Here is a 20,326-nt window from a genome sequence, read left to right as displayed (position 1 = left end):
ATGCTAGTAGCACTCCTTGGTCTCCAACTTCCTCATGAAGGGAAAAGAAGTGGCAGACACTGATCTCTTCTCTGTGGTAACCAGTGTCAGGACCTGAGGGAACGACCTGAAGTTGTGTCGGGGTGGTTTAGATTGGGTATTAGACAAAAGTTCTTCACCCGCAGGGTGGTTGGGCACTGGCACAGGCTCCCCAGGGAAGTGGTCACAGCACCAAGGCTGGCAGAGTTCCAGAAGTGTTCAGACAACGCTCTCAGACTCATGGTGTTTACTCTTGGGGCTGGTTCTGTGCAGGACTAGGAGCTGGACTTTGATCCTTGTGGATCTCTCCCAACTCAGGATAATCTGTGAATCCATGATCTCCACCTCCTCTCAGGCAGTCTACTTGCTACCTGGTTACGATAGGGTAGCAAGCATTTTTTTGGACATTGCCTCCTGTGGGTCTCAATGTACACTTTTTGGATACCGGCTGTGTTTCTCTAACTGTGCTTTCTTTAACCAGCTTGCTTCCTGATCTAATACTGAGCAGATGTATTTGTGAAACAGCAGTGAAATGCTAAATATCAGCATAATGCTGAAGTGAACATCAAGGGAAAGTGTTTCCTGCCTTGTTGCATTTGTTTCCTGTTCTTTATGCATGAGCTTTTTAAGAATTACAAGTAATTTGTAAGCACTGGACTTAAGCTATGTACAGGTGCCAGAGGCAGCACATACCCCACTTTATTACTTCCAATGTAGGAAAAAACATTTTGGATCCTGTTCTCACATTGCCTATAATCACTTTTTATGTCATTTTTAACAGCAGATATCTGCTGGCTGTCAGACATTAGAAGTTTTTGTAACAGAAAAGGGAACTGTGCCCATAGCAGGGTTAACCTAGCTCTGCCTGGCAAGGAAATGCGAGCTCATTATTCAGCAAGCAATAGGCATGGTAATTGTACAGGGACAGAGAGAGAAGGGGACCTTGGGACCCATAAACCCCAGTGTGCATTAACCAGGACACAACACTGGAAGGAGGGCAAACTCATAGTTAGTAATGCAGTCTAGCAGAACAATTCCTTTCCCACATGATGGAAATGGCACAGACAAAAAAGATAGTTTAACCACCATTCTATAAAATGGGACTATAAAGAGATGTTCTGTATAGTGCTATTTAGAATGATAAGCAGAACTTTCACAATATCACTGTTCCTCTGGAAGGAAAGGGAGAACATGAAGAGTCATAAAGGGTAAGATGGGCACAATCCAGCACTGCTGATGGTCAGGCAGGGCTCTCTGGGCTGCAGAAGGGAGCTGAATGCAAAGCAGCAGCAGGGACCAACAAGATAAGGAGGAGCTGAAGGTAAAACACGCAGGTGCAAAATATGTGCAAAGCTTATGTTTTCAGGATTGTAGGATAATTCAGATAGGAAAAGACCACAGAAACCATCCAGTCCATTCAGGATTCCCTCTCAAAGGAGAGTCAACTACAAGGTCAGATTGCATTACTCAAGCTTCTAAACTCCTGCATACAGGCAAATATCCTAGGAAAGTGAGTCTCATCCTCAAACCTGACCCTCTTGAACAGTCCAAAGCTCCTGAGGGCAGTCAGGGGGAGAGGTCAGGCAGGTATTAAATACAGAATGTGCTGGCTGGCAGCAGGAAGTAAAAAGCACTGCAGCTATATGCAGAAAACCCACTGTGAAGGTATTCCCTTGATGAGGTGCTCCTGCCGAAACATTTTGGAGTTCAGCCATCCAGGCACATTACAAAAGTGTAAAATCAAAAGGGATTGTCCTCTCTTCAGTCATGTTAGAATCTCTCCACTACTGACTGATAACTAGCATGGGACATGCACATTCCTCATACCAGCGTTTTCTTACCTTATGCTCATCTTAGAGATAATACTCCTACATACACAATTATATATTGAAAAGCCAAAGGACTAGGTGGTCCAGCTGAGCATGTGTAATTAACCTTTGTTTAACTGCAAAAGCCATAGGAAACCTGCGAAAGTTTTTAGTTCATTTATATGCTGCAATAGCTTTCTCAGTCTCTCTTGGGCCCAGACATCTAGCCCACAAATATGTTTGGCTAATAGGACACAGCAAATCTTTTCCAACCATGCTTTCATATTTTTTTTCCATCCTGTTAAACAATTGTAATAGTTTCCTCATTTTGCCCTGATGTCAGGAATAAAATTCCTCGATGCTGCATGTAAGAGAAACTCATGCTCCCTCCACTTCTTCGAGGCTCACAAGGACACAGAGTTCAGGGTGGCAGCTCACCACCTGTACCTATGGATCTTTTAGAAAGCTTTTGCTTTTATAATATACGTAAAACCTACAACTCTGACTCACAAAACAAAACAAACAAAAAGTAATTCAGCAACACTGAAACTCTTTGCTGCAGGACCAACCAGTATGGCAAAGACTGGATCAAACCAGAGAGCCACCACACATCTGAAAGGCTCTGGTTCCCGGTTGGTATTGCTGACACTCCTTCAACCAGAAGTGCTGGCCAACGCATGGACTGGCACAACTGGGAATTTTCTGCAATTACAATCGGTTTATATGAAATAATCAAGGCTCTGTGAATCTAACTTACTCTCCTGGAGAAAGTACTAGTAGTTGTACAATTACTAATGAGACTCAAATGTTACTTTTGTATAGTTTTAAAGCAAGAAGATAGAACTGATGCATGACACTTCTCCCACTGGGAACAGTATGAATTTGTGAATATTCAGATCTACATTTGATAAGACAACTTCTGTTTTTGATAAGACAATTTCGGCATTTAGACATCATGACGCTTACTCAAAAAGAAGACATATCCAGTGCCTTTTGGGAAATATTTCCTTGAAAGAGTCTGAACGAGACATTAAATACAGCTTTGGAAGCTGGCGAAGATAAAGCGCATAGAGCCCAAGCTGGCTGACAGGGAAATAGTTTAAAAGCAGGATGCCATTGATTAGACAGACAAATGATGTTTTAATCTGGGTAAACAGGCACAACCCATTCTCTGAAAAAAAACCTGAGTAACATTGAACAGGAATAGGAACAAAGGCTTCATTGTCCCCAGGGAAGCACTGCCGGCTTCTGAACAGCAGAGGTTGTTTTTCTAAATGGTGTTTGAAAATTTGGTTTAGACATGATTACCCTACCTGTCCTTGAAACACTAACCATATTTCAGCTATGATTTCAACAGACCCTAGAGTGGAATATGTGAAACCTGCTGTTTTCAATGGTAAATGATCAAATGCTGGTGAAACACTCTCCTGTGCTGGGAAAAATTTCAGGTCCTCGGGTGTGATTTTAATTTAATTTAGGATTAATCCCTGCAGAGTGGTCATCTGGATTACAAATCTGGGAAGGATATAGGCTCCAGTTTACAGCCACATCCTCCACTTGAGAAATAGTCGGAGAACAGACATTTAATAGTACTCCCACATTTAGTGTAACTAGATTGAATAAAACACTCATTTAAAAAATTAATTAGAGGAATATCTATTTGTTTTGATTTCTGTCAAGTACTCACTTGGCCTTAAGTTAACATTTGTGTTAAATCTTATGCTCTCCATCTCCAGGGGCAGGAAGTAGGAAGACAGCACTTAAGAGCACAACATTTAGGTGATTCCCAGTTAAGAACTCATGTGGGACAGTGAAAGAAAAAACACAGCAAAAATCATAGTCCAAGGTTTTAAAGCTGCAGGGTACTAATGCACATTAATTCCTAACTCTTTTTTATCAGTTCTTAGACAGAGGAGGAAGAGTCAAAACCTTGACTCTCTGAGACCATGCAGGATGGATCCAGATCTGTTGGGGAACACTAAAAGCACAGGGTGGAACTGGGAAGTAGCAGCACCAGGAGGCTGCTCTGGTTCTTTAGGTGATTGAAGCTGTTGGCAAAGCTCCTTTCCTTGCAATCAGTTAGAATTTTATCCTAGGAGGGGAAAGGAATGAGAAGGTAGCAAGGAGTTGCTGGAAGCCAGGTTAGAAATTCAAAGAAGCAAACCAGCCTTTTTGACTTCAAGATGCCAAAGTGGTGGGTTCACAGACATCACAGTGTGGTTTTGTACAACTGAAGAACAGTTAACTGCAAACTTACATACCTGCTCAAGTAAAACAGAGCTTAAATGAAAGAAAATAAGCAAGCTGCTCACATTAACTTTTTTCTTAATAAACGTTCCTGCGAAACTCCCATCTCTATTCACATACGAATTTGAAACTCTGTTGCCACGTAGTCATCTTTGCAAAAGACTGTTCACCTCTGTGCAAAAGTGGAAAGTAAGATAGTGACTTCAGCAACACTCAGAAGACAGTTGGAAAGCTCATGTTCCTTTTCAGACAAGATTGCTACAAATAATTCCCTCTTCTCCAAGGAGATTTTTCATGCCTCTTTAGCACAACTGGCTGCTGGAGTCTTGAGCCAGTCCACCTATCCATCCTACCAAACTGAGAAGTACTTCAGCACTAAATGATAAAACCTGGTTCCAACTCTTGCTCTGGAAGTGATTGGCTTTAGGCTGACTTTAAAACCTGTTGTAAGCCAGTAAGTTTCCTTGCAGACAGGTCTGTCTGTGGGATCACAGTCTTCAGCTCCAGCTGGTACCAGGTACTCCTCAAACAGCACTTTGCAGATCAGATGGTGGAACTATTGAAAGAAAAAGGAAACTAAAAAGAAGAGAAAAAGATGGGAAGGTTTAAAAGACAAATCACACCTCCAAAGAAGGGAACACCTGGGCTATGGCAAAAGGATTGACACTTTCTTATCCCCACAGGTATGTAACACAGAACTGGATGACGCTTTTGTCAGTACAGTGTAGGCTCCAGCACTTGAGGCTTCAGGCTCCCTAAATAAAACAAAGCTTACAGAAGATCATTTCTGGGAGAGGAAGGAAAAAAGGGGCCGTACTTGTCTTGTAGTTTTGCAACAAAGGAGGAATGTTATACACAACAGAACAGGGGGCTGAAGAAGTCTGAAGAGTTAAAAGGAGAGTGTGTGGGTCATAGCTCAAAACCACATCGAGTATGAATTCCAGTGTTAACAAAAACATACACAGAATTAGGCTCCCTGCGATGTTCTTTTTACTAATCAGTGACAAGAGCACCTTTACAATTTATTTTTATTGCCATTTTAAGAAGTCTTGCAGGACTATATATTAGAAAGCCAAAAAAAATGAAGATCTCAGGCTACATTTCTGAATTAAATAACCACTTTTCCTTTAAGAATGCCAAATATCATCCCAACCTAGAAGTGAGATCCCACGATCCATCTGTTTTCCCAAATCTGTGTTAAATTTCTTTACATGTGGAACAATGAAAATGTTCACTGCAGAGCTCTGATTTTCTCACTCCTCATATTGTCAGAAAAAGCTCCTCATCACCAAATTTCAGGAATTCATGGAAGGGCTTAATTAAGGTGAAACATTTTCAGAAAGGAAGAAAGGCTGCTAAACATTCAGGAGCAAGAGCTGGAATGAGCAATACACAGGCTTATCTTCCCTGCAGCTTAGAACAAACTTAGCAGTTCCTGGGTGTAAAATGTTTACATACTTTTTAGTTGGCACTAGTGCACAGGGAAGAGCTCTAGGAAAATTCCCTTGAGCCACTGAAGCTTTTTGTGAGCTGGATACAAGAGCTTACCGTCATTTATGGACATTTCACTGTGCCTACAACTTCTGGTAATGAAATGGGTGAGTCTGTTATATATTAATATAAAAAAGACCTGAAAAAGCAAGCAAAGCAAACACACACTTAGGAAACAGTTTTCCTTCAGAGTAGCAGCTGTAGCTTTTGCTTTGCTCCAGCACTCACACTGCCCTGCAATGTGCTGGATGTAGTCTGATCCTGGCAGTTTGAAAGTTACAGCAGCACCACATAAAAGCATAATCTGTGCCTGAAACTTGAGAGGAGCTTTTATGGTCTGTTCAATTGGCTTTTGTTCCCTTTAATATGCCAGCTTTGGAGCTCAGTTAAACTGGTTGTCACCCGCTTCCTGCACTTTGAAATGAAACAGTTAATTAATCCAGGTTAATGGTATTAGCAGGGTCTATTACAGTACTTAAGGTAAAGACACACAGCTGTACTGAGCTTGTGCCAACACCTTGTCCAACAAGCAGTGTTCCAGATGTAAAGACACCTCCCAGCTGCCTAAGTGCCAGCATTTTTACTGCTGAATGCTGTTCTGCACAAACATCTAGGTTATAAAGCACAACTTTTAAATCTTAACAGGACTTTTTTTCAGAAATAAGAGGTTCACTGAAAGAATAAATCCCTTTTTTTTTAAAAAAAGTGGTTAATTTTGGACAGTCTTTCTTTAGTTTTGAGGTATCCGTTGTAGCCAGTTCACTCAGGAATCTGTAATAATGTGGAGACACTGAAGAATCAGGACAATGCAGAAACAACTGCCTGCTTATGTGAGTCTGAATCTGGTACTAGCACTTACTCATTTTACACTTCAAAAATCTTGCTATTTGTTAATAGCATAAATATAGAATCACAAAATCATAGGAAGTGAGAGAAGCTTTTTGAATTTCCTGTACCCACCCAAAAAAGAAACTAAGAACGTTTTTATTGGACTAAACTGTGCTGCTATGCAACACCATTAGCATGCAGAGGGGTAAATGAAGACAGACATGAACTGTGTATGACATAACTTATTTTATTTATTCAATTCTCAACCTAATTTTGATGCTAAAAATTCGTCAAAGGCACTTCAAAGAAGGTATTTAAGAAACAAATCCTTATGGTGACCATTCCAGACAAATCACCAACTTTTATCTGCCATTAGGAACACAACTACCTATAATTGCAAAGTGAAACATTCACAGGTTTTAAGTGGAGCACACTGTCCAGCAGCAATATTCAATTCTTTTAGACTATTAATAACATTTGTGGAATCTTTTAAATACAATATGGTAAAACAAAGCAAATTATACTTTCGGAGTTCCACAGAAGATTTCTTGACAGAAGAAGGACAAAACTGCCTTTCCCAGTGGTCCTGTATTGGAGGGGTCTATTTTCATCTGTGCATGCACTATCAGCATCAGTACCAGGTACAGCAGAGAAATAACCCACACTATTTTGTCATATGAAGACAAAACACCCTGCTCAAAAAACAAAGTGTTTATAAGGTCTATCAGCTACTCACTGAAATTTATACTTCTGGAAGCATAACAGAACAAATGGCAACAGGTGAAGAAAAAGTGATTTTTAATATACACCCCCACCAAAGCAAAACAAAGAAAGTGTCCTTCAAGGCAAAAGCACTGTGAAAAGAGCTTCCACAAAATGAGAGATGGTGCAAACATCACCAGTGTGTAATCTCTTAAATAACACAAATACAGACTGCAAAAATGAATTGGGAGTGAAAGAAGATTAAAATTGGTCTTTTCTGCAAACAAAGATCAATTCTCTCTTCTGCAAACAAAGAATAATACTCTCCTCTGATTAAGATCTGTGATCAGAAAGTAACTTCTTGCCATTCTCAATCCTTCTGAAGTGAAACCACTTAATACAAGGTTGAAATGTTACTCTGTCACAGTAGGGGACATTCCCACATCCACTGCCTAGTAATTTCAAGAAAATAGTCCAAAATTTTTAGATGGGTCATTTAAATCACTACAGTGCCAATGAAAGCTTTTAGGTTTTACAAAATTAAGAAACCTGTCTTAGAAACCAGACCAAACCACAGAGCAATAATCTGCACAGCCTAAGTAAGCCCGTGTTGCTGTGCTTCAGAAAGTCTCTGCATCTGAAATACAGTCTCCTTGGGCTGCAAAAATTCTCAAACTCAATAAATACTTTCTCGAAGCACAAAGACCTGAGAGTGAAATAGCAGACTACTAATAGTGGTGTAATATTGTACATGAAAATTGTGCTAACTGTTCACATTCCAACCTTGTCCACTGAGGCTTCTGAAGGCAGTGAGATAGAACCCAATTATTCCAGAGGTACCAGCTCATGGATATGGGAATGCAATTCAGCAGAGAACAATAGGTCTCTGTTATAATCACAGAATGTAAGACCTGATACTTTTCTAGCTTGTCTGGAAAGAAAAAAAATTCTTTGTAGTGTTGTTATAAAGGCAAAAGAAGCAGATTCAGAGGAATTAAAGAGACTTTAAATTCAGAGGATTTAAAGGACACTTTAAAACAAAGAATGTACATTTGAAGAAAAGGCTACTCATTCCTCCAGACAGGCCACCCATTTATCTCAAGGTAGTATGTCCTTAGCCTTATTCCCTTCAGAAAGGGAACTTGCTCCTTTACTTTTCCAGTCTCTCTGAGGTCCTGCACATTTTGTGGAAAGGGTTATTCCTGCCTGCTCTGCTAAACCCACAAGTCCCAGCTGGGCAGCAAATAAGAACTAGAACTGCTGCTGAGAAAAGGCTTCATCCTGAGCTCAGCAGTGGCTGGTTTACCTTGTTACCCCAGCAAACAACCTGTGTGAAGCTCAAACATCCTGCTTCCTTCTGTCCACCTGAGACTTACACTGGATGAGACTGGAAAGTCAAGATAATAGTAAGGAACATGAAGAGGAAATGATTTTGCTTCACAGGACAGCACAGGGCAAACATACGACACAAATCTGCAGAAAATATGCAGGATTAGTTCTGCCTGCTGTGGTAGAAAATCTCCAAATCCCTATGGACGAACTGAAGAAGAAAGCAGAAATAAAGGAACTGTACAGCAGTTCAGCAGATCTTCTACATGGGCTGAATTTACAAAGAGATTAGGTTGGGATCTCGATTTCATTTTATAACTTCTTAAAAGTATTCCTGAATATTTTAACTTCTTGTTTGAGCAATGCCACTGGAGTTACCAATTCCATATGGATTTGTGCTGCATGTGGGATAAACATTTAGCTCACAGAAGGAAGCACCTTTCAGCATGTTAACATTCACTGTTCTCTGGACAAGCATCACTCTGACTACAGCAAACTGGAGACTTTTTCCTTTCCTCAACCAATGCAATTATAGTTAAGTCTACTTAAGTTAATCAATGTAAAATAAAGCTCGTGTCCCTATCAGTACTTCAGAAGCAATGCTGCTCATAAAGACCAACAGATTTAACCCTGCAGGAACTAATACTTGATAGATGAACTCAGCCTACATTCAGGCAGAGAAGGTGTGTGCAGCATTTCAACACCATGAGCTGTTTCAGTAATTACCATCGTGCTGCAGAGCCATGGTCAAAAAGAAAAGTAATGACTTTACTGCTGGACAACAGAAAGAACTCCAATCCATACTAGAACTATCTTTGGAAAAAAAAAATTCCAGTACTTTATGGTAACATCATCTTCCAGGAACATCCTGAAGGACCAGCAGTAGTAAATAAGGCTGTCTGCTACCACTATGTGCCCTTTTCAAAGTAATGACTGGAGGTAATTAGGTTATGTCCAGATTCATCAATATGATGAAGGTGAAAAGTAACAAAAAGATGAAGCTTTTGTTCAAGTGTGAAATAAAAACACACTACATGTCATGCTTAATCCCATTCCCCATACTGCTATTTGCTCAATTTGAAAAGGAGAAAACCAGAAAGTTTTATATTAATTCTATAAAACATATATTTGGCCTCTGAAAAAAACCCAGTAATTAAAACACCTATTTTGTCCCACACCAAGAAAGTGTTTCCAGTTAAAAGGCAGATACTTATGAAGTAGTGGAGAAGGTTAATGCACTTTGAAAGATCCCTGCATTCAGGCCTGTTTACCTGAATAACTATGTACTTCTGCTTCAAAAACAGTGAAAAAAGGATCATTTAACACTTTGTAGTGAAAAAGGTAACAAGACGCAGATAAAAAAAATTTTTGAAGTGGAAGAAAAAACTGTTCAGAAAAGTGAAATTGAATACTTCAACCAAATAAACTGGCTTTGATGCAGTTTTAAAATAGGACATTTCTGTATCTGAAAATTTTAACCTCTAGTGAAAATTAAAATGGAAACAAACTAACTATAATAGTGGCTGAAATCAAGTTGTTACAATGCAACTTCACTAAGATGCTGTTCTTCCTGGTTTATGTGGCAGGTGGGATGGAACACAGACTTCTATTTTCAAAAGCATCACCCTTATGCTGAGAAATGCTAAGATGAATTTTTATATCCATTCAACCAAAAGGATAAGTTAATAAAAGGAAAATAAAAAAAGCCACAGGCAAATATGTAAGCAGCTTGCATCACCTCAGCAATTTAAATAACAGTAACCGTTTCTGGGCTTCTCTCCAAAAGAGTATTTGTCCCCAAAAACTTCATATTGTTTTGCACAACACAATTCAAAACTTTATAAGTAATTCATAGCAGTGAATTCTGTTTCTGAAACAATTCAGATTAATCTTGTGGGTAAAAATCTGCCACTCTGTTGTTAAGGCAAAGCAGACTGGAGACTCTAATTCCGTGTCTCTGCCTTACTTTTAGGGCAAGGTACACAAGGTAACTTCAAGATGTTGAGAATACTTAAGAAAGCCATCATGAAGTGTTTGACTGGGCAGCATCCAATTTCTAATATTAGAACTGACTTAATAGAAAGGAAATAGAGAAGAACAGAAAAAGGAACAGAAATATGGTACGATCATCTGAGAACCTGTCCACTGTGGTTTTTATACAAATTCTTCCACATGTTATTATACCAGAGCAACCTCCAATTGCACAGCTTTAGGGCCCCAAATCTTAGTGAGCAGGGCTGCGAGGTCACACTATCCAAAACAGTCAGAGCCAGCACCACACTCTGTTGTACACAGGGTGACAAGTGCTGCCAACTTGATTTTTGAAAGAAGAATCGCCAGGAGTAATTTCAGCCCACAAGCTTCATGCACAAGTTTGAGGAGCCTCTTACTCATTATACTGGCTTCTTTTTGGTTTTTTCAAAGTCCAATTAGCCCTCAGAAATTTTTTGCTTTAGCTTTTGATTATCCTCCAGTGCTTCATTTTTGCTCTGCTCTTCTGGATTCTTCGACGAATCAGGATTGTACCTATACAAATACCCATATGGACGAAGATGATAAATCAAATATTCCAAATGATACATAGTCACAGAGTCAACATAGTGGAATGAAACTGCTAGATCAGAGCAGCATCCAGGACCCTGAAACACAAAACAAAGCAAAACAATCAGCAAGAATTGCAAAGCATGTCCTGGATTAAAGATCCAGGGAGAATTCAAAGAAATACTTGATTTAATGGTAAGAAATTCACTACCATCAGTCATACACATACTTCAAAAGTTAATGTTAGGCAAGCAAAATGTACCAGACATATCTGCCAAGGCATCTTTCCAAAATAAAGCTGACGAAGTCTTTTGCTTCTATGATCAAGCCAGTGAAAAAACTAGCTGCCCTCATTAACATCAGAGGTTTTCTGCTTTTCCATGCTTAATTTTTGATGCTGGTGTTTAAACAGCACCAAGAAGCAGCAGGCAGGCCTAAATGAGTTACATTTATATATGAAACAATACATGCCTGTTACTTATGTCAGCATCCAGACAGAATGTATAAGCAAAATGTGTGTGTACCTGCAAAATGTGTGTGCTGACACATTATACTGTTTGGTATATTGTCAGTAACTAACCTCCTACTTACAGAAAGTTGTAACAAACAATTGCAAAATTTTGTTTTAAATGTATTGATTTCATTGACATTATTAAGAGCTATAGGATCATTGTTAACACATTTGTCACAACTTATATTTCATAGCTCACATTCAGCTTTGAGAACACTTTTCTGGAACATAGTTTTGAGATTTCTGTTTTCAGCAGCTTTGATTGCAGAGCTGCTCATATTTCTACTCCAACTGGAACTAGGATTAAATATTTAAAGATGCCAAAAAGAACAATTGTTATATAACTAAGTTTGATCAGTATAGCTTGATTTTGATACCAGATGAAGTAGTGTCTATCCAAGCACAGGTTATGACAGGACAGGATCCAATGGGCAATTTCCATTATGAATCAGTTACAGATGGAACTGTCCACAGCTCAGTCACCCATGCACTGCAGCCATAGCTAAAGCTGCTGCCTCCTGACACACCAAATACAGTATCATACAGCTGGTTTAAGCTACAGAAATGCTTTTGCTGCTGAATACAAGTATAAAAATAGATTGCTGCTTTACAACAAAAAAAATCTACTGAAGAACTAGACTATCTTTTTTTCAGCTTTAATATGTAAAAAATTCCAAATCCTGTTCTTGAATTCTTCCACCTAATGCTAATTCACACATCACACGCTCACGCACATCATGAGATGCACTTGACAAAATGGGTTCCTAAGGACTTACCTCTACAGCAGGATAGTAATTGTAATTCCAGTACCAGAATGTTTTTGGTAGGTATCCTCTGATTAAATGATGTTCTGGAACAAAGGGATGAAAGGTTTCTCTACCACTTGTATCTCTAGAATCTCCTGCTTCCACATTGATGATCTCCATGCATTTTCCTAGTGCCAGATCTTCAATAGAGGAACTGTGAGAGCATTTGTTTGTTTTAAATGCAGCAACAAATCTCTTCAGAGCTTCTTTGCTCAGAACATACCCTGCTCCTCCACTCATGTAGCCCTGCTTCACATAAGGCTTAAACCTTCTTCCAAAGTATATTGGTTGTTCAGGACTGTATTTTGAAAGGAGCCATCTCAAATTGTCCAATATAACATATGTATCATCATCTGCTTTCATAAACCAATCAGCATCATCAAAATAATGATCATATACATATTGAAAAGCTTTAATAGTCTTCCAGTACAGTTGGTCCCTGCCTTCTTTGGTTTCTAGGCCCACAGTTGGGAAGTCTTTATTTTCTTCAGAGCTCATAAAAAGTACTTTATTACAGCGCTGGGCCCAAGTGGCCTTAACATGCTTGGCTTTCTTTTCTAGATTTTGAGGTCCAGTCATGACCCAACACAGTATTTTCACCTTGTGATACAGTCCTTCTGCAACATTTTTATCCTCATCTAAAAAAGAGGAAAGTTGTAAAACCATATTAGACATGACTGCCAAACAAAGAGCAACCTCCCACCTCCTCAGATACTCTGTTTCTACATCAGAAAAGACACGCAGACAGAAAAGAGGCTTTTGCTTCCAAATGTACCAGTTAATGAACTCCATGCTAGATTCTGGAAGGAAACAAACAAGACTCTCAAAGACTAAAATTCTTAAACCTATTTCAATTTCACAAGATAAAGGAGAGTGTAAGAGTCATATCAAAATGGGTGTCTGTTCAGGCAAGTGTGACTTTAGCAAACCTTGATTTGTACATAAAAACTGCTTGGAGGCAACCTCTTTATGGTCTTGGAGGACTAATGAAAATTTAAAAACAGAATATTTTTGCCATTCACAATGAATACAACTTAATGATTCCAACACAGAAAGGCCAAAAAGCTAATGAGCTCTTTTATATATATTCATGTTAACTAACAAAACCTAATGAATATTTCTAAAACAGGAACATATGTTTTAAGAATAAAGCCAGTGGTAAACCAGAAATTAACAGATTAAATAATTTAGGATACTATGAAACTAGTATTATTGTTGAACTAACATGTTTTTATTTTCCAGCAATCCAGCAGAATAAATACAGTTATCTGAGGTGTGTAACAATGTTTTTCAAGCTATGAAAGCATTCCTTGGTCTCAAAGAAACATTTTCACTTGATACATACAGAAAGATTTTAACTTATGTAAAAGACTATTTCATGGAGAGTGAAATCTGCATAACTGGTACTAAAATATTCCTGCTTGCACTTTATGCAACTATATATCAGATTTCTTTGTAACAATGTTCTACAATTACATGTGAAACACTCACAAACTCATCTTACAAAGTTTGGAGTTTAAATACGTCTAAGTAACAAATTACTAACATCTTCAGCAAAAGCACTGCAGTGCAATTTTTCTCATCCAGATGTCCCTACTCAAACACTCTCTGTATTTGGGAGCTCATTTAACGAAATATATCAAGTATAAAAGTATTCCTGAAGTATCTGAAGGGTCTACCTTCTCTGGAAAAATAAAAATAATCAAGAGTGCAAGAGAATTTCTCTGGCTTTGACTGCAAACAGCAACCTGTGCCTGGACTGCTATATAATCAGCTTGGCAAATCATGCCCACAGTGACTCCCTTTGCCCCCCTGCTCCAATTCTGTGTTTTACTAATTGTACCAAAAAGTGGGTTTTCTTAAATTTTATTTTAGCTTTATCTTAGAGGCTAGATCAAAAGTTAGAAGTGGTCCAAAATTAGCTTCTTAAGGCTAAAAAGCAATCCAGCTACATCTACAACACCAGCAAAGATATCTGCTTAGCAAAACTGCCATTTGGTGTCAACAGCTCATTTGAGAAATTCCTGCTCCAAACAAGTCTGGGTACAGACATTGGACAAACAGTTGGACTCAAAGGAAAAAAAATTACTACTATAATAAAAATGTCAACAAAGAAAACCACCATTCAGTAGCCCTCAGGAGAAAAAAAATTATTTAGATGTAACCTGAATATGGAGAAACTGAAAGAAAATGATTCATATAAATTCTTGACAGTGAAGAAGCAATGTTTTGCAATGCATGAAAAGGGAGTACATTTTCTAATCAGCCAGGTGTAACAAAATACCTTTATGCTGTCCAGCATCTGCATTGAAATTCATTTGTCCTTGCAGCTGATTGTTGTCAGTATCTGCTGAGTGCTGACCATGCGGATCATTGTAAAGAACATGAGGCTGGGTCTTAACTTGTTCTTCTAGTATAATGCTGAACAGAAGATAGCAGACGAAAAATCCTATTGCTGAGCCAAAAATGAAGGTGAGAAGGTTCATCAAAGACTTAGAGGAGGCCATCTCCTGAAGGTGAGACACTGTCAAAACCAAATGAAAAATACGTTAGACTTAACATAGAAATCAAATCTAGAACTATAGGAAGAAATCAAGGACTAAATCTCTGAAAGCAGAGAACTCAGTTCTAGCTCAGATTCAGCTCCCCTGGGCTTGCACAGAGATTTAAGTACAAGAGCAATGCAAATATCAATATAAAATTGTACATCTATTGATAGTGGCTGTACATAAAAAACTATTAATTATATTTATACAACATTTAAACAAGAATGTATACACTGAAGTGCAGTAACTTTATAAAACCGTAATATATGTACACTTTTTTATTTTCTTCAGCCTACAAATCTGCACTTTATAATGTAATACCTAAGTCTTTTATGAAGGTAGAAGATGATGATCAATGGCAGTCTACAGGTCAAGATAGAACATGGGCACAATATGTTCTTAAAACTCCAGCCAAATGTATATTACAGAAATTCTTAACAGATGTCAATCACAAGCAGATTTCGAAGAGTTATAAAAGCAAATCTACTCCCAAAGTAGGGCAGCTGTCCTTACACTTTTAGGAATTACTGAGGATTGACTTTCAGAAGAAAGAGTAAAACGACATCTGAATGTTCATACAGAAAATTTTTAAAAGGAAGAGAAAAGGAAAGTACATCAACCTTAAAGCCTCTTCTACACTTCAAAACCTTTGTATTCCAGTAATAAAAACACACCTTCATATCAGCCACACCCTTACTCCTCAAAAACTAAAGGACTTGGCTGACCATTTTCATTGAACCAAATCAGCAGCCATGCCTGCATACAGGGAGTTTTATACATCAAAAAAGAGTGTGAATTTTAATATATTAAACACTTGAAAACCAATTTCAAGTTGTTGAGGGCTTTTCATCTTCAGAAAAGAGTTGAGCTATTTTCTAATAACTCGTGACTAAACTACAAAAACATTGACTGTTAAATACATATTGAATTCAAGCCAGAGCTTTACAAACAAGTCAATGATGTTCCCTCCATTAGGATCATTATTAAGACAGTGGGCAGAACCCAATTTAGTTCATTAGGGAGCCCAGAAAAGAAAATTATGGACTGCACAGAGCATCGATGAAAGCCATCGATCAGAGAAGAGCTGCAGCCACCAAAACAACCCATTTAGCCTGCACCCCCTCCTCTCACTGGCTGTGCATTCTATTGGAAACAGGCTGTCCTCAAGCAACTGCATGAATCACTGTGCAGCAACACGCACTCCAAATTCCAGCCTTCTGTCTGTCCTTCTGCCCTCCTGAAGGGAAAGCAAAGGACAGAATGCACGTGTGCACGTTGTTACGTTGGCACTTCTAGAAATCCATCAGATTTACTGAACGCATGCAGATCAAGATCATTTGAGAGTGAAGCAGCTCTCACACGTGGTAATGCTTTTCTTTCCACACTGCTAGAAAAAGGAAAGAAAATTGAAAACACAACTTGAAGCACAAAATAAAAATCAAGAAATGTACAGGGTGTATAAAACGATTATAACTGTGGTTGATAAGGAGCTGTCATTCTTTAATATGAATAAGCTCTTTATATAATTTTTAAATTGCACATTGTCTTCCCTCAATTCAGTACTACATCTTGGTGGAAACAAATGATTGCCTTTAGACATCATACCACAAAGTACAAAAGTGCCTGTATAATCATTTGTGATCCAGGCCTTGAAAAAATTACTTGGTTTCCAGGTTTATTTCTATTGTCATTTAGGCCACTAAACTGAGAAGAAAACATGAGTATTTTGATGAGGTGCGCAAAAAAAAAAAAAAAAAAAAAAGGCAAAACCCCAAAGCCTTTCTCAAAAAGCCCATGCATACAAGCAGCCTATGAAAACGCAAAGGATCTGCTGTACTAAGATTATCTTTTTGTTTTTGCTTTCCCAATCTATCACCACAAAGTTCCCTCAAAATTTGCAATACTCATAGGGAGATGGCCACAATAAAACAATGCCTTCCTTTGGTATATTCAAAGTGGGGAAATATATAAAGCCAAGCATGCCCACAGTGTAGCTACACCACCTTCTAGAAGAAAAGGTCTCCTTTCTACTGTTCTACTTTTCAATATTAGGTGTCTCTCTGCAATACAGTTTCAGTTATCTGCTCCAACAGCTGATAAAATTAGTCTTGCTTGGAGAGAAAAAAACGAAAGTAACTTGAAAATAATTGCTGCTCATTAACTATGAAATTATATACAACTGAATTCTACAGAAAAAAAATTAAATGTGCTGGAAATGCTGAAAAATTTAAAAAGTGCATTCATCACACTGGAAATCAGAAACTGATTTGGCAGTACTTCAGACACAAAGAGGATTTCTCAGGGCAGGTAGGTAGCTGTACTTCATAGTTGATATAAAATGCCTCTAGTTACAGTTTTCAATTTAAAATAATCTCCTTATCATTCTATCAATTTTATACCAACAGTGGGTCACTATAAACATGTGTGGATGTATATCCATATGTTTGTAAACTCCAACAGTAAACAGGACAGAAATTTTCATTTTTTTATGATATCTTGATATTTCACATAAACTGAGTCTTTTAACTTGACAGCAAAAACAACTGAACACTGCAGCATTACAGTAGAACCAGAAAACACCTAAAAGGAAGGTCAGTTGTCAGATGATAAATATCCCCACTCCTTGCTGATATTCTTTTCTACACACAGATTTATTCAGGGGGAAGACACGCAAAATATTTAAGGTCAGGTTGGATGAGGTTTTGAGCAACCTGATCTAATGAAAGGTGTCCTTGCTCACGGCAGCGGGTTGGACGATCTTTAAAAGTCCCTTCCAACTCAAATCATTTTGTGATGCTACAATTCTATGACATTCAGAGAAGAAAAAGGTAAGTGCAAAACCTACCAGGTTACTGAAACATCCCCACTTTTATTCACATTTCTATTTTTGCTTCTGGAGTTAGAAAAAGCACTATTTAAAAAAAAACACCTATAATAAAAGGCTAGGTTTGAGTTTAATTTATGCTCCACTGCTCTATCATGGAAGCTTAAACAAATACAGGTATTTAGATATTCATGTAGGTAGCCCTATACACATCAATCAAACCAATAAATGTTTTCAAATTCTATCGCAACGTAACAGTCATTGGAGATTTCGTTCTAAATTTAAGTTTCATGAGTCAACAATTTCTACAACTTCAAGCTTACACCAAAACTAATTTTTGTGTTGGGGGTTGCTGAACCTGGCAGCCCACTGACGACAAGGCTGCTGCAACTCCATGTGCCCAGATCCAGCCAGGCTGAGGATGAATTCCCATAGCTGTGAATACAAAGATGCATATACACATGGCTGACCATACAGATCAGCACAGATACAAACAAGTGCTCATGCAGACACAAACATGGCCTGGCCTTACGCTGCTCCTCCCCACAGCTGACCCAGACAAAGGTCTGCTAGTGGGGAATATAAACATACACACTATGTGGATCCCTCTGTAATGGGTCTCAGACCTTCAACCTATTCAGGAACCAACCCTGAATCCTCAGACTCCCCAGAGCCTCACTCTGCTGGTAAACTGATGACTCTCTGATCTCACTAGTACCTCTCCCACACTTACAGCTGCCTCAAAACATGGCTCCCAAACCTCTTAATCCTACTTACTAGCAACCACACACTGGCATTCTTGGCAAGACCATACTCACGCACTCCAGTCTCCCCAGTTACGGGCACTGCAGACACACAAGCCTCTGTGGCTTACAGTTCCCACTCCAGCTGCTGGGCATTTAGGCCCTCACTCACTCCAGTCCCTCCAGCTGCTGGCACACCGGACACAGAGGTCCCTACAACTTACTGTGCATCTCCAGTTGCTGGCACTTAGAGCTCAGTATGCACCTGAGAATACGGCAGAGTCCTCTCACATAGCAAAATGGTTAGAAAGGCACCTTAATGAGAAAAGAGGACAGGCTGTGGCAATCTGGCCCAGAACACAGTCAAACATACTGACCAGCCACTTGCTTCTAACTGACCAGGCCCTTTATCTAATCCTTTTATTTTCCCATACTTGTTCCTCCTGAAACACCTTCCTTTAGTCCCCCCTCCCAGGAGCACCCCATAAATTTTGTACAGTCACAAGATGCTTTTCCCCTGCATCCCATATGCCCCATATTTTCTAGGCAGTTAGCACCCTCGATCTTGTGAGCTGTACCAGACAGCCTTCCTGGTGACTTCTCTTCCTGCATGTCACACCTGGGCAATGGGGCTGGTGGCTCCTCAGTGACAGAACCAGGGGCTGCTTCCTCTGATGAGACTATGGGAGTCCCACCTGCCCCCACCGCGTCTCTGTGCATCCCGTTGGTGAGCCTTTGAACATGTTAATCTAAGTTACTGCTCTCACTCTGCTAGCTGTTTCAATAAGGGCTTTAAGGTCTCTTTCTTGAGCCAATGGAAATTTAGGGAAAAACCATGCAATATGAATATATCGTAAGAGTTTGGTCCCACTGCCAAAAGAAAACAACCCAACGACATTTAAAATTAATACTTTCACACAAACTTGGACAATCTAGAGAAACACATTAAACAAAATACCAAACAAACAGAAATACCCTAACCCCAAAACAACATAAGGCCGAAAAAAAAAATTCAACCATCAAATCTGGGATTTTGAAATTCAAAGAATGCAGAACATAACTCCAATTTTAAACATGTTTATCCCAGTATCATTCCATAATCACTTTAAGATTTGATTAAGTTAAACCCACATACAGAGCTGATTCTTTCTTGTATCCCTTACTTAGAAAGCAAGGGGGAAGCTCTGAGGCCTCATGATAAAACAGTGTAAATGTCCTTTGCGAGCTGCATAATTAGCAATGAAATCGATCTCTACCACCATGTCCTTAATAGTCAAGCAACGCATCAGAATAACTCGATCAAAATGTAGAAAAAACATAGTTTTTTCTAGTAGCAAACAGGCCTTCTGCTCCTTAAGTTACATTTATTGCTAGATGGTCTGTATATTCATACGCTTCTGAAATGCAGCTATACGCGCAAGTTGTGCATTTGCTAATGTTGTCTGCATCTAGGATTTCTGTGAGCTGCTGCAGTTTCCTATCGACGAAGCACAGATCATGTCCTTCCTCTTTAAATATCTAATGTTGTGAGCATTTCTTTGGAGAGCAACGCTTCCCATCAAAAAAATACCTGCTTGTTCTACCAAAAAATACAAACCATCAAAGCCAGGTATTTCGGTATAGGAGACCAACAACTGCACTGAAACGAGACGGGTAACAATCCACAGCAGCGGTGAGCTAGAAGGAAGATTTGGCAACCTCCTTCCTCATTCCAAAAGCTGACACCGTCCTTCGGCAACAAGTGCCCGTGCCCGAAGCACGGCTTCCCAGACCTCTCCCAACCCAGCCCGTGCTACGGACGTCCGCCCAGGAAGTCCCCGCTGCGGAGGCGGGAGCAGCGATTCCCGGCTCCCCGGGCACCTTGCTCCCTCCGCTGGGCTCCGAGGGACTCGCGCTTTTCCAAGGAGACCCCCTCCTCTGGCGCCTCTCCTT

At 39.3% G+C, this 20,326-nt stretch overlaps 1 protein-coding gene across 3 annotated transcripts in view; it reads right to left on the bottom strand.

Annotated features, from left to right (window-relative positions):
• Positions 1–6,619: 6,619 nt before the first annotated feature.
• C1GALT1 (core 1 synthase, glycoprotein-N-acetylgalactosamine 3-beta-galactosyltransferase 1) overlaps positions 6,620–20,326 on the bottom strand; it is a 14,739-nt gene continuing 1,032 nt past the window's right edge. The window contains exons 1-4 of one of the 3 annotated variants that reach the window (XM_017729316.1): positions 18,619–20,314; positions 14,566–14,805; positions 12,252–12,919; positions 6,620–11,062 (exon numbers count right to left, since the gene is read on the bottom strand). In XM_017729316.1, coding sequence (XP_017584805.1) covers positions 10,853–11,062; positions 12,252–12,919; positions 14,566–14,805; positions 18,619–18,625 — 1,125 coding nt within the window. In that variant the 5' untranslated portion in view covers positions 18,626–20,314 and the 3' untranslated portion in view covers positions 6,620–10,852. Of the gene's footprint in view, positions 11,063–12,251; positions 12,920–14,565; positions 14,806–18,618; positions 20,315–20,326 lie in introns of those variants that run through there. The other 2 variants (XM_017729317.1, XM_008630002.2) reach the window with 2 other exon arrangements.

The sequence above is a fragment of the Corvus brachyrhynchos genome, unplaced genomic scaffold, assembly GCF_000691975.1.
Source record: "Corvus brachyrhynchos isolate BGI_N302 unplaced genomic scaffold, ASM69197v1 scaffold142, whole genome shotgun sequence".
Classification (NCBI taxonomy): Eukaryota; Metazoa; Chordata; class Aves; order Passeriformes; family Corvidae; genus Corvus; species Corvus brachyrhynchos.
Note: the sequence above shows the minus strand (reverse complement) of the source record. Positions and strands in the feature narration are given on the sequence as shown.